Source organism: Hypomesus nipponensis, chromosome 1 (assembly GCF_054491055.1).
Source record: "Hypomesus nipponensis isolate SF chromosome 1, ASM5449105v1, whole genome shotgun sequence".
In the NCBI taxonomy this organism is placed as follows: Eukaryota; Metazoa; Chordata; class Actinopteri; order Osmeriformes; family Osmeridae; genus Hypomesus; species Hypomesus nipponensis.
Genome location: NC_140361.1, coordinates 14,105,001 through 14,119,062, shown reverse-complemented (window position 1 = coordinate 14,119,062; position 14,062 = coordinate 14,105,001). Strand labels below are relative to the sequence as shown.

At 55.1% G+C, this 14,062-nt stretch overlaps 1 protein-coding gene across 3 annotated transcripts in view; it reads right to left on the bottom strand.

Moving 5' to 3' along the window:
• LOC146302681 (teneurin-2-like) overlaps window positions 1–14,062 on the bottom strand; it is a 118,135-nt gene that overhangs the window by 17,466 nt on the left and 86,607 nt on the right. Inside the window, exons 10-23 of one of the 3 annotated variants that reach the window (XM_084695974.1) lie at window positions 12,233–12,355; window positions 11,005–11,210; window positions 10,592–10,787; window positions 9,468–9,569; window positions 8,979–9,173; window positions 6,772–6,972; window positions 6,188–6,373; window positions 5,388–5,411; window positions 5,283–5,285; window positions 2,679–2,825; window positions 2,182–2,392; window positions 1,817–1,936; window positions 1,152–1,413; window positions 160–427 (exon numbers count right to left, since the gene is read on the bottom strand). In XM_084695974.1, the coding sequence (XP_084552100.1) occupies window positions 160–427; window positions 1,152–1,413; window positions 1,817–1,936; window positions 2,182–2,392; window positions 2,679–2,825; window positions 5,283–5,285; window positions 5,388–5,411; window positions 6,188–6,373; window positions 6,772–6,972; window positions 8,979–9,173; window positions 9,468–9,569; window positions 10,592–10,787; window positions 11,005–11,210; window positions 12,233–12,355 (2,244 nt within the window). Of the gene's footprint in view, window positions 1–159; window positions 428–1,151; window positions 1,414–1,816; window positions 1,937–2,181; window positions 2,393–2,678; window positions 2,826–5,282; window positions 5,286–5,387; window positions 5,412–6,187; window positions 6,374–6,771; window positions 6,973–8,978; window positions 9,174–9,467; window positions 9,570–10,591; window positions 10,788–11,004; window positions 11,217–11,578; window positions 11,594–12,232; window positions 12,356–14,062 lie in introns of all 3 variants that reach the window. The other 2 variants (XM_084695985.1, XM_084695992.1) reach the window with 2 other exon arrangements.

The window sequence follows — 14,062 nt, the reverse complement described above, 5'->3', positions numbered from 1 at the left end:
ATGAAAAGTAGACAACTCGGAGAGAAAATGCTGAACCGTCACTGAGCTGGTGAAATGTGGAGGTGCATCATTTCCCTCGCTCAAGATCCCAAGGATTTGGGCTGCTGCATACCTACCCTTCCAACTCACTATCTCCACACTTGACAGAGGCACACTCACCGACAGCCTGAGAGAGACCGTAGACCCTCTGTCCGTAGGCGTCTGTCTTGTCCCAGATGTAGGTGTAGGCCAGGTTGGGCGAGGCGTGGAACCACTTCTGGAGCAGCTGGCCCTCCACGGCCACCATCAGGTGCACCTTGAGCAGCCCCAGGGACACCACAGGCGGGGTCATGGTCACCTTGAGCAGGGCGCGGTAGCCCTGGGCCCTGGAGCTCAGGTGGCACAGCCTCAGACTGGTGCCTGGGATCTCAATCTGCTCATGGAGAACCTGGAGAGGAGGAGAGGGAATGAGAGAGGAGGAGGAGAAAGGAGGAGGATAAGGAATGAGAGAGGAGGAGGAGAGAGGAGGAGGAGAGGGAATGAGAGAGGAGGAGGAGAAAGGAGGAGGAGAGGGAATGAGAGCGGAGGAGGAGAGAGGAGGAGGAGAGGGAATGAGAGAGGAGGAGGAGAAAGGAGGAGGATAAGGAATGAGAGCGGAGGAGGAGAGAGGAGGAGGAGAGGGAATGAGAGAGGAGGAGGAGAGAGGAGGAGGAGAGGGAATGAGAGAGGAGGAGGAGAAAGGAGGAGGATAAGGAATGAGAGCGGAGGAGGAGAGAGGAGGAGGAGAGGGAATGAGAGAGGAGGAGGAGAAAGGAGGAGGATAAGGAATGAGAGCGGAGGAGGAGAGAGGAGGAGGAGAGGGAATGAGAGAGATGACAGTGATGGGCCAGATGTACACTACATAGAGGCATATATATATATATATATATATATATATATATATATATATATATATATATATATAACCAGCCAACCAGCCAGCTAGCCAGAATTATACATAACCAGCCAGCCAGACAGGCCAACATAAATATTACCAGCTAGCTAGCCAGGCATACACATAACCAGCTAGCCAGGCATTCATTTAACCAGACAGCCAGCCAGTTTGCCAGGGCATAGGTTCAATCATCCAGACAGCCAGCTAGCCATAGAAGCAGCCAGCCAGCCAGGCCTACCTGTGTCTCAGGTATGATGGGCTTCTCCCCAGGCTTGGAGCTGAAGAAGGAGGAGAGAGGGGAGGGCACCACCAGAGGGTCGGGTCTCAGGAAGCCGCTGAGGTCGCAGCCTGGGATGGTGTTCTCCTCCGTCTTCAGCACCAGCGTGTCCATGGCGTAAAACTGGCTCCACGGCAACCACACCGTGCGCTCCTGGCTGAGGAAGGGAGCGCGCTCGAAGCGCAGCGTCAGAGACGCACCACCATTGGCTACCAGGTCGAACCTATGGGAGGGGAGGGAGGAGCAGCACAGAGACAGATGGACTTAGGACTGGGAATCCGCCCCTACATTAGACAGATGTATCCTGGTTATCGTCAGATACATTATGTTATATCAGAGTTGAGATGATATTGTTTCACTGCATCAAGCAGAAATACAGACCGATCCTAACCGTTCCGGAAATAACCCCTGAAGTACTGTTAGAAGCATACTGATTTGGTGCTGTACTTTCCAAAAGCACTATTTGTAATGAAAGATCCATTTGGATAAAAGCATCCACTAATTGAATGACAGATCAAACGCAATGTTCGAAAAACAAACCTAGAACACGATGACGTGTGGCATGCAAGCGTGTGCTGTGAATGTGTGTGTGTGCTGTGAGTGTGTGTCAGTGTGTGTGTACGTACGTGCCGTCCTGGCGTGTGAGTGTGTATCCATAGTGGGGGTAGTTCACAAAGGAGACGTTAACCCCCACCAGAGGAGTGCCATCTGTGGTCAACACCTGCCCTCTGATGAGAGAGACCAGACTGGAGGAGGAAGGGGAGAGAGAGAAAACAGAAAGAGACAGAGAGACAGAGAGAGTGAGAGAGAGAGAGGGAGAGAGAGAGAGGGAGAGAGGGGGTTAGTACATTAGTCAGGCAGTCTTTAATAGATTGCTCATTGCATCAGTCCTGTATTATCCTTCCACTTCCTCCCATTATTGAACAAGTGAGTTGAGTCCGACTTGTCTTCAAAGGATTGGTGTGCATGAGCGTGGGAGTACCCAGTGTACCTGGAGTTGAAGGGGTTTTCCCCGGGGATGATGTGGGTGCTGTCGCGCCCCACCAGCATTCGGACGCGGTCGTAGAAGGAGCGGACCCGAGGCTGGGCCAGAGGGTTCTGCTGGATCACCTGGAGGGGGTCCTGGGAGCCCCGACACAGAGGGCTGTTCTGACACGGGCTCTGGATGCAGCAGTCTGGGTCCATACAGTCTGTCAGCCCGTCTGGGAGAGAGATGGAGAGATGGAGGTGAGGGGGAGTGGAGCAGGGGTGGGGGGGGGGAGATGGAGGGATGGGAGAGATGGAGGGATGGGAGAGATGGAGGGATAGGAGAGAGAGATGGAAGGATGGGGGATGGAGGAGGATGGAGAAAGAGAAAGGGAGATGGAGAAGAGATTAATGGAGAGGCAGGGAGAGAAACGAAGGAGGGAAAGCGTTTTCAATAACTTCCCTCCATCATTCAACTTCCTTCCATCACACCCCACGATAAACCAAAACACACACACACACCTCCTTCGTTGTCCTTGTTGTCGGCGCAGGATGTTTCCATGGCTACGCTGCAGCCTGGTCCCCGCCAACCGGTTTGGCACTCGCAGTGCCAACTCTGTTGACCCATGGTACACTGACCGTTCCCATTACACAGGTTAGGACAACCATCTGAGGAGGGGAGAAGGAGGAGGAGGGATGAGAAGAGAGAAGAGAGGAGAGAGGAGAGAGATTACGGACCACACAGGTGTAAATAAGAAGAAATCACACTAAAGCCTGGCTGTTGGCATCTCAAACAATGCAGCGCCAGTACCGTAATCCTTCAGAGAACCGATCACTCTACACCCCTGCATTCTGTCTGGCAACTGTTTTGCACAGTGTGTGTGTGTGTGTACCGGGTCACTTGAGGCATGTGGTTTTGGGCAGACACACACACACACACAAACAAATTCAAACATTACTGTTGTACCCTGAGATGTGACATTGTCCTCAGCTTCAGATCCTCAGCAGGAGGTGAGAGAGGAGGGGGTGACCTGCCAGGCGTCACACAACACAAGCCACCTCCGACGCACATCACCCTTCACTGCTCTGCAGAGCAGCCACATCACACGAGCACACCTGACATTCATTACTCCCTCCAAACGCTGGTGAAACGTGTCGTAAGGCAATTCGACCGTTTTCAAACAGCAGCTGCGCTCCCCTAACCAAGACCAGCCCCCGTTTTCCCACGGGAGAGACGGTGGGGGGGGGGTGGGGGGTGGGGGGGCAGGGCTCACGTTTTTGAACGCTCTCTCCTCTGACGCTACGCCGCCCAGACAGGCTAAAACCCTCCAAACACTCTCTCTACGCAATCAGAGGAATCAAATCAGACGTTTACATCTCTAATTAATGTGTGTCAGTGTGCCTGGGGAGCCCTTATCACGGTACATTACCAGCATCTGCCTGATGGTCACCCCCCATACAACCACCCCAGCCCCCCCCCCCCCCCACACACACACACACACACACACACAAACACACACCCACACACACACAACCAGTATTGAACCCGGCAGAAAAAGCCAGTTAGCAGTGATTGCCTGTTTAATGGAGTTGCCATTTCAAGCAGCCAAATAGTTATGAAGCGTCTGGAAGGCAGGATCCATAGTTGCCATTGATCGCCTGGGCTAGCTGGCTAGGAAGGCAGGGAGGGGGGGGGCCCTCTGTCCTCCCTTAAAGCCAGGGGCCAGTCGATTCTGCTCATACTAACTAGAATAAAGTGGGATTTCAGAAACTATTAGGCCAGCCTCTCCAGTAATGTTGCTGGTCTCTGAAGGAGAAATTGCTTCAGGTTATGGGTCAGCACACACACACACACACTCGCTGTGTAACACCGTGTCTGCATGCGTGCCTCGGTGTGTGTGTGTGTGTGTGAGAGGGAGAGGCTTAGCGAGATAAAGAAAGAGGGTGTGAAGCAAAAAGTAAGGGAAGGAGAAAGTGAAAGAGTTGAATGTTGCATAAAGCGGCCTCTTCCCTCCACATCCAGCCTGGCTCCTCTTAAAGGTCACACCGAAAAGGTCAGAGTCATAACTCCGAAAACACCTCTTGTGGATGGAGCAGATAACACCACAATGTACCGCTCCACATAAACCTCTCCCCATCTCCACTCCTCCCTCGCTCCCCCTTTCTCTCACTGCTCTTCTTTATCGACGAGATTTACCCTCCCTCTCCCTCCTCTGCCCTCAAGACCGGCCGCCTCCCCTTCATAAAAGGATGAAAGCTACTCAATTACCTTTAAAGGCTGAGAGGAGGGGAGGACAGAGGAGAGCGGAATAACAAGGAGAGGAGAGGCGACGAGAGGAGACGAGAGAACCGACGAGGAGAGGAGGAGAGCAGAAGAGAAGAGAGAGCGAGACCAGGCACCGGGTGCGCTGCATGACTGACAGGGGGAAGTGTGCAGTGAGAGTAGCAGCATGGCTGGAGATCCAGTCAGCTCTCCAGAGTGGCGCTGACAGACACAGGAAGTCAGTCAGAACGGGCCGAGTCCCACGCTTCCTGTCTGTGGACCTCTGTGTGGCCACCAGATGAACAGAGGGTGGGCGGCTGTGTCTCGACATTGATTTGGTCGCTCGCTCGCTCGCTCTCGCTCGCTTTCACACACGCGCACAGAAACACACACACCCACCCAGTAAACAGCTCTATGTTGTACATTCTACCCCACGTTATGCCGCGCGTCACTGGCTCATGAAATTCACCAATTACCTTGGGAGTTTTCACAGCACCCTTCATCCTCCCTGCCTACAGCAGCTGTATGAATACTATACATGACCTGCATCCCAAAGGCAGCGGGTCTTCGTTTAAAACCTGAGAGACACAGTGTGTGTGTGTCTCTGTGTGTGCGCATGTGTAACATCCTAGATCCCCAATGTAAGGATTAGCCTCATGGTAAATTGAAGATGCACACACACACACACACACACATACCCGCCAATAGGTCCCTCAACACACCCACCCCCACCACCACCACCCCCACCACCACCACCACCCCCACCACCACCACCACCCCCACCACCACCACCACCACCACCCTCGTCCCAACTCACTCGAAAACACAGAGCACACAGACATAATTAAACTGAGCCAAGCTACCAGCTAGTCCTAGGCAGCCCTGGGCCCACAAACACAGCTACAACTAGCTAGCTAGCAACCACAGGGTACAGACTAGCAAGCAGCTACGCGGGCTGATTACGGTACCTTTATCAAGCACGTCGCCAAAGTCTGCAGTGAGAGAAAACGTGCAGAGGGTAAGGGGGTGACATTATGAAACAGAGAGGGAGAGAGAGGGAGAGAGAGAGAGAGAGAGAGAGAGAGAGAGGGAGAGAGAGAGAGAGAGAGAGAGAGAGAGAGAGAGAGAGAGAGAGAGAGAGAGGGAGAGAGAGAAGGCTTTTAGCATGCAGGCGCATGCAGAGCGGAGATGAGCAGAGGTGCAGGGAGATAAGGCGTGACTGTCGCTGTCTATCTGCACCCACATGTGCTTCGCAGCTAGCTGAGGGGTGACAAGTGTTTCATCTGGGCGAGAGTCTACATGTCAAAGCTGCCCTACTTTTTACTGGGGAAATTCTGAGATCACTAACAGCTTTTCCTCGCCCCGCCTTGTCTAAGTGTGTGTGTGTGTGTGTGTGTGTGTGTGTGTGTGCGTGCGAGATCGAAGCATGAACAGTTATATGGATGTGAGGCTTCCTGTCTCAAAGCACTCAGGGCAAGTCAGAGGAGCTAGCATTCATCCAACTTCAATTGACAGCGACGTCAACTTTAGAGAGACAGTGATGGATTGACAATGAGAAAAACATAGACAGACACGTGCGCACGCGCACGCACGCACACCCTTTCATTGTCTAACCCAAGGATCTCACAAGCCCAAAACTCTGTTCGGTTTACGGGGGAGTTGGTTTGAAAGAAGGACTCAGCACTCGAACGAGCTTAGCCGTCAATCTCTCTCGCCCTCTTGTCTCTGCTCCTCTCTCCTCCACACACACACACACACACACACTCACCGATGGTGCAGTGCTCTCCGTTCCATCCCTGGTGACACTGGCATTTGCCATCCTTGCAGGTGCCATGTTTGATGCACAGAGCGTTGCACACCCGCTGGTCGCAGCCCACGCCGGTCCAGCCCTCCTCACAGCGGCACGCCCCCGCCATGCACACGCCGTGAGTACCACAGTCCACAGAACACACCTCTGCAGGAGAGAGGAGCGCGGTTACCAGCTGCGCGTGGGACACCACCACGTAGATGAACTCGTCATTTGATTCATGTCACTCTGTTCTATAGTTCATATGACCGAAGAGGTAACGTGAACCTGCTAGTAGTAGTGTTTGAGGTTCTAGTACTAGGGTAGGGTTATGGATGGCAGTACTAGGATCAAGGTTAGAGGTTCTAGTTCTAGTACTAGGGTCAGAGTTCGAGATTCTAGTACTAGGGTCAGAGTTAGAGAGTCTGGTACTAGGGTCAGAGTTAGAGAGTCTAGTACTAGGGTCAGAGTTAGAGAGTCTAGTACTAGGGTCAGAGTTAGAGCTTGAAGCATCAGTGATCTAGGTTGTAGAAGTCCTGGAAGTCCTCAGAGGAGGGTTCACCCACCCATGGAGCAGTCGTGGCCCATCCAGTTGGGATCACAGCTGCAGAGGCCGGTGTCGGGGATGAAGGCCCCGTGGCCGTGACACTGGTCTGGGCACTGGGCCCTGGGCAGCTCACAGTGGGGCCCCCCCCAGCCCGGCTTACAGTGGCACTCCCCATTCACACAGATCCCGTTGTTGGAACACGTGGGGTCCAGACAGTCAACTGTGTGAGGGGGGTGAGAGAGAGAGAGAAGGAGAGAGAGAGACACAGAGAGAGAGAGACAGAGAGACAGAGAGACAGAGAGAGAGAGAGAGAGAGAGAGAGAGAGAGAGAGAGAGAGAGAGAGAGAGAGAGAGAGAGAGAGAGAGAGAGAGAGAGAGGGAGAGAGAGAGGGAGAGAGAGGGAGGGAGGGAGGGAGGGAGGGAGGGAAAAAGACGAGAGAGTTAGAGAGAGAGGTTGAATTATAGTACATAGATTAAATGCTATTTTAAGTTGATTCTGTGTGACAGAATCACAACACAGTGTTTAGGCTCTGTCACACGTATCTACTAAGGTGAGTGTATGAGTTGGTGTGTGTGCGTGTGAAGTGGGTGTGTGTGTGTGTGTGTTCCTGCGGTGGGGGAGACTCTGACATTGTCAGTCAGTCTGACAGGCAGATGGGAGGCTGAGCGCTGCTGTGACTGAAAAGCAATTTGACAAATTACCCCCCCCAAGGCCACCCGCTACCCCTTCACAGCCCCCTCCTCCCCCTCCCGCCCCCCCACTCCCCTCGTCCTCTCTGTCCGACAACCGCACTCATTACCCCCGCAGCCCTGAGCCAGCCTGAGCAAACACCTCCCCTGCCAATTTTGCTCGTCTGCCCCTCCCCACCCCACCCCCCCGCCGCCCCAGACCCAAGCCCCTCCCGCCCGCCACCCCCGCCCCCCGCCCCCCGCCCCCCGCCCCCCGCCCCCGCCCCCGCCCAGCCCATCCTCAAAGTGTGTTATCGATCTTGGTGCTTTGAGCTCTCCAGGTGAAGGGTTTGAGGGGGCTCTGCTGTGATGACTATCAGCTCTGAGAGCCACAGTGGAGGGGGGAGGAGGAGAGGAGGAGAGGGGGGGAAGAAGAAGAGGTCTGGAGAAAAATGCTGACCTTGCTCTCTGTTCCCCTGCTGCATTTATCCGTCATCCCTCCATCCCTCTCTCACTCCCTCTCCCTTCCACCCTTCCTCCCTTCCTCTCCCTCCCTCCCTCCCTCTTTCTCGACCTCCCATCTTCCCCCCTCCCCCCAAGACCTTGGGCTCCCTCCGTTTATCTCTCTACCCACCCTTCTCATCTGGTGCTTTCTCACCGTCCATCCCTCCTTCTTCCCCTGGCCCCATCCCTCCCTCTTCCCCTGGCCCCATCCCTCCCTCTTCCCCTGGCCCCATCCCTCCTTCTTCCCCTGGCCCCATCCCTCCTTCTTCCCCTGGCCCCATCCCTCCTTCTTCCCCTGGCCCCATCCCTCCCTCTTCCCCTGGCCCCATCCCGCCCCACCTCTCTCCTCCACTCATCCCTCTCGCTCTCTGTTTCTCCGGAGGGAGAGGGTGGCAGCTTGATTCCTCTTGGAAGGATCAATAGAAGCGATTTCATCCCTTAATAAAAGCTTTGATGAATGAGACCGACTCGTCCTTCGTGTCAGTATGGATGATCACACACACACCTTGGGGGAACCACGATGACCATCTCTCTCTAGGGTGAAGAGTGCGTGTGTGTTATATGTTTGTAGTCTGTAGAATGTGGCGTTTGCGATACTATTGATCTTGACATTCCGACACACAGAAAATCACTCCCTCACACACACGCACACTTAATCTCTTTACACACACACAGCATCCTTAGCATCCCTCCCTCCCTCCCTCCCTCCCTCCCTCCCTCCCTCCCTCCCTCCCACCCTCCCTCCCTCCCTCCCTCCCTCCCTCCCTCCCTCCCTCCCTCCCTCCCTCCCTCCCTCCCTCCCTCCCTGCCTCCCTCCCTCCCTGCCTCCCTGCCTCCCTGCCTCCCTGCCTCCCTCCCTCCCTGCCTCCCTGCCTCCCTCCCTGCCTGCCTCCCTGCCTCCCTGCCTCCCTGCCTCCCTCCCTCCCTCCCTCCCTCCCTCCCTCCCTCCCTCCCTCCCTCCCTCCCTCCCTCCCTGCCTCCCTCCCTCCCTCCCTCCCTCCCTCCCTCCCTCCCTCCCTCCCTCCCTCCCTCCCTCCCTCCCTCCCTCCTCACCCTCGGCACAGCTGTCTCCCTTGTATCCCAGGGCGCAGACGCAGGTTCCGTCATTGCAGGTGCCGTGGCCCCCACACAGGGGGTCGATACACTGGCTCACCGGGACGTCACACTCGGGGCCCTTCCAGCCGCTGTAGCAGATGCACGAGCCCTTGTCGTACTGGCCGTTCCCACTGCACAGCACGGGGCACGCAGCTGGGGGGGCGGGGGGCGGAGGGGGAGAAGACATCGACCCAAGACGCACGTTAGGTTGACGCTGGGTTTATGAATGGACACACCAATGGCCGCGCGCGTCCACACCAACGCACAACCTCATCGGCACACACACGCATCCACACACACACACACATGCACCCGCACACACACGCATCCACACACGCCCGCTTGCTCGCTCAATGTTTGTCAGGGAGGTAACGACAGCTCGCCTCGCTTCAGTCTCACGAGGTGACACGCTGAGGGCACTCCATCCGGGAGGCACGTCACACCTACCTTTGGAGCAGTCCATGCCATGGAACCCTGGGAAACAGTGGCACATGCCCGAGTTACACTCGCCGTTGCCATGGCAATTTCGCGGGCACTCTTGTACGGAGTCTGTGAGGAGAAACAGACTCAGTGTACAGACGACAACAAAAGAGGGACAGTGTGCTTCTGAGCGTGCATATTTGATGTTGTGACGTATGTATAGGCACAGGCTATCATTTCCTCTCCCCCTCAAGAGACTCGTTCACCAGTAATAACATCCATCAGTCCATCCCCAGCACACATTCCATCACAGACTCCCCTGCTAAAACTCCCTTCTGTTCTCTGTACTCTCTCTTTCTATCTCTCTCTCTCTCTCTCTCTCTCTCTCTCTCTCTCTCTCTCTCTCTCTCTCTCTCTCTCTCTCTCTCTCTCTCTCTCGCTCTCTGTCTTTCACACTTCCTTCATTTCCTCACCATCTCTCATTCCAGCCTGTTTCTTCTGCGCAGTCTCTCTCTCCCCTTGCTTCTTCTGAATCTACAAGATTGTTTTCTCACTTCTTTCTCAGAGAGTCATCAATACTTCATCCATCCAGCTACATGGGAGCTTCACACACAGATTTCAGAAGCTGTGTGTGTGTGTGTGTGTTTGTTTGCTGTAGCAGTGTGCTCGTTCAGCTCTCCATCCAAGTTTGAGTGCATCTTAACCCACTTATGGGGTTATGATGAGAGAGCACACTTGGTAGGCAGGAAACACTGAGGTTTATGGAGTCTCTGATGGTCTTTACCTCCTTCTCACTCGCTCCCTCCCTCCCGCTCTGTCTTTCCATTTCTCCCCCCTCCCTCTCACATACACATTCAGCCCGACACCCCTCCCTCCCTCCCTCCCTCCCTCCCTCCCTCCCTCCCTCCCTCCCTCCCTCCCTCCCTCCCTCCCTCCCTCCCTCCCTCCCTCCCTCCCTCCCTCCCTCCCTCCCTCCCTCCCTCCCTCCCTCCCTCCCTCCCTCCCTCCCTCCCTCCCTCCCTCCCTCCCTCCCCATCTTGCCCAACCTTCTCCCTTCTCCTGTCCCCGCCTCTTCCTTTCCCTGTATATCCCGTAGCAGAACGAATCTTCCAGTGTGTGTGTGTGTGTGTGTGTGTGTGTGTGAGTCTCACCCATGATGTTGATGCTGAAGGAGACGGTCTCCCTCTCCCTGCCGTCGTTGTAGAAGGCCAGGTGCCAGGTGCCAGGGTCCAGGTACTGGACGAACACGGCCTCGTTCAGGACCACCGTCTGGATGCTCCTCCTCTCCCGGGGAGACTCCACCACGCTCCACTTCTCCTTCCCGTCCAGACGCTCCATGTAGTCGTACTGGAGGACACACACACACAGAACCAACACAGATAGAGAGAAGGAGTATAGTGGGAAAGAGAGAGAAAGAGAGAGAAAGAGAGAGAAAGACAGAGAAAGACAAAGACAAAGAAAGACAGAGAAAGTGACAAACGTGTTTTAATTAAGTATACAAGTAGGCCTACACCTGTTTCTATGACTGTGTGTGTGTGTGTGTGTGTGCGTGGCCGACCAGCACCTGTGCGTGCGAGGGGGCCAGACCCTTGCGGATGTAGACCCCGAACAGGGCATCCTTGCCCAGGGAGATGTTGAACTTGAGGAACTGCGGCTGGCCGAGCGGGAGCTGGGACCTCCAGAAGACTCCCGGGGGAACCTCCTGGCTCGCCCTCCGCCCCACCTCCACGTCCCCCCCCTCGATGCTGCTGTTACGACCGGCCCACGCTCCTGGAGGGGGGAGGGGGGGGGGCAGAGGAGATCAAAAGAGAGGAGATTACAAGAGAGGAGATGGGGGAGGAGGAGGGGGGGGGTACGGGAGGGGCAAAGAAGAGAGGAGAGGAGGGCCTGAACAGGGTGTGAATAGTGTGAATGGTCAGACAGAGATAGACTGCCGGCTGGTCAGTTAGAATGCAAGGTCATCTCCTCTCTTACAGCTAAAAACAGTTCCTATTGTGGAGGACAATAGGGACTATGGGAATCCCTCTCTCAACACACACACACACACACACACACACACAGGTAATCAGGTCAGACCTACACCAGAGAGTACAGTCCTGACAGGAGAAGTGTGTGAAAAATGGTGAGGAGATGCAGGAACAATGGAAACATAACTGGTGGATGACTGAGACAGAAAGAACACACCAGCCTTCTGACTAACGCACTGTAGAACAAGGAGAGAGAGAGAGAGAGAGAGAGAGAGAGAGAGAGAGAGAGAGAGAGAGAGAGAGAGAGAGAGAGAGAGAGAGAAAGAGACAGAGAGAGACAAGAGAGAGAGAGAGAGAGAGAGAGAGAGAGAGAGAGAGAGAGAGAGAGAGAGAGAGAGAGAGAGAGAGAGAGAGAGAGAGAGAGAGAGAGAGAGAGAGAGAGAGAGAGAGAGCACAGCTACCCAATGCGCACACCGTGAGAGAAAGATTGAGATTGAGAGAGAGAAAGAGAAGAGAAAAGTGGTAGGGAAGCTTGTCTCTCTGGGAGGAGAGAGAGGGCGTGTGAGAGGGGTGGTGGTGATGTGGGGGGGGGGGGGTTGTGTTCTGTGCTGAGCCATTTTTCTGGCCGCTGTCTCACCAACCCTGTCCTGACTGAACTCAGCATACCAACTCAGGACCATCCCAAACAGTGAGCTTAGCTTCCCTCTCACACCTCCCTATCCCCATGAGCCTGCCTACTGAGCACTCCCAGCACTCCACCCACCCTAGAGAAAGAAGAGATTATCTGGAAGCTGGGGGGGGGCAGTTTGGTGCTGTGGTTCTCACCTCGGCCTCCAGGGGGCAGTGCAGCCACGTCGCTGCTGACGGGCAGACCGGTGCTCAGGCCGTTGTTCAGCACGGGGCCCTCAGACGGCTTCAGTTGCCAGGTCAGACCCAGCACGTTGATCGCTGCATGGGGGGGGGGGGGGGTAGGGGGGGAGAGAGGGATGGAGAGAGGGAGAAAGAGAGAAAGAGAGGGAGGTAGGGAAAAATAGAGAAAAAGAGAAGGGCGGAGAAACAGAAAAGAGGAGAGAGAGGGAGACAGAGAGAGGGATTATTCATTGCAACTAAAAGAGTGGCACAGAAGGGATTGAAGCAGACCTCGTCCCCACACACGCACACACACTCCGTGGTTGCGCTCAGCACCTGAGCCTACAGCAGGCAGCTTGGCGAGGTGACAGGACTAGAGAGAGCAGCACGCCAGGTCACGCCATGCCAGGTACAAAACTCAACAAAACAACCTTTCTCTTTCCCTCCCTCTGTTTCTCCCTCCCTCTCTTTATGTTTCCCTCCCCCTCTCTTTCTCTCTTCCTCCCTCCCTCCCTTCTTTCTTTCCATCTTTCTTTCTTTCTTTCTTCTCTCTCTCTCTCTCTCTCTCTCTCTCTCTCTCTCTCTCTCTCTCTCTCTCTCTCTCTCTCTCTCTCTCTCTCTCCCATCCATCCTGCCTTCTCGTGGAAGCCTTGGCACATTCTCACAATGAGCTAGTGACAGATGAAGGACTACTCTCCTTTCCCCCTCTCTCTTACCCTCCCTCCCTCCCCCTCCCCCCCCCACTCTCTCCCTCCTTTGTCCCCGATTGTCTTATTGTGTGCTGGTGGTGGTACCATGTTCTGAGTCTGTGGCAGCTCTTCATACTGCCTGTCAGTGTTCCCTCCTCTCCCAGCTGACATCACCCCCCCCCCCCCCCCCACACACACACACACACTCACTACAACCACACACACACACACACCCCTGCCACACACATACACACACAGCGACCACACGCACAAACACCCCTTCCACACACCCACACAGCCCCACCACACAAATACACAGACACACCCCTACCAGACACACATACACACACACGCACACACAGACCCAGACACAAAGACCCTAGAGATACAGCAACACCTCCTCCAGCAGCAGAGTTGTGGAGGACTGACTAGCAGAATCTGGAGGTCCATCAATGATGCTCTGTCCTGTCTGGGTGGAGTGTGAAATGGCTGTGTTTTGTGTGTGGCTGTGTTTTATGTGTCTGTCTGTGTACGTGTGTGAGTGTGTGTTTGTACGTGTCGTGACGTGTCTGCGTGCGAGCGTGAGCGCGCGCGTGAGTGTCTCTCACCCCTGGCCTCACCTTCACCGCACTGGCCCATCACACCTAGATCTCAGCTCTGGAAATCAATTTCCCTCTTGTCAAATTCCATCTCCACTCGCCGGGAGAGCGTGTGCACACAAAGAAGAGGAGGGAGGAGGAGAGAAGGAGGCGAGGAGGTTGAGGAGGCGAGGCATTTGGGGCTGCGTGCTGCCACGGAAGCCTTTCTCTCCTTCTCCTCTCGTCTCGTCTCGTCTCGTCTCACTCCCGGTCAAAGGAAAACGCTGACACCTCAGGTGTTACATGGCCTCCTATGTCAGCTCTTCTTTATGAGTCACACGGAGAGAGAGAGAGAGAGAGAGAGAGAGAGAGGGAGGGAGGGAGGGAGGGAGGGAGAGAGAGAGAGAGAGAGAGAGAGAGAGAGAGAGAGAGAGAGAGAGAGAGGGAGAGAGAGAGAGAGAGAGAGAGAGAGAGAGAGAGAGGGAGGGAGGGAGGTAGGTAGGTAGGTAGGTAGGTAGGTAGGTAGGTAGGGAGGGAGG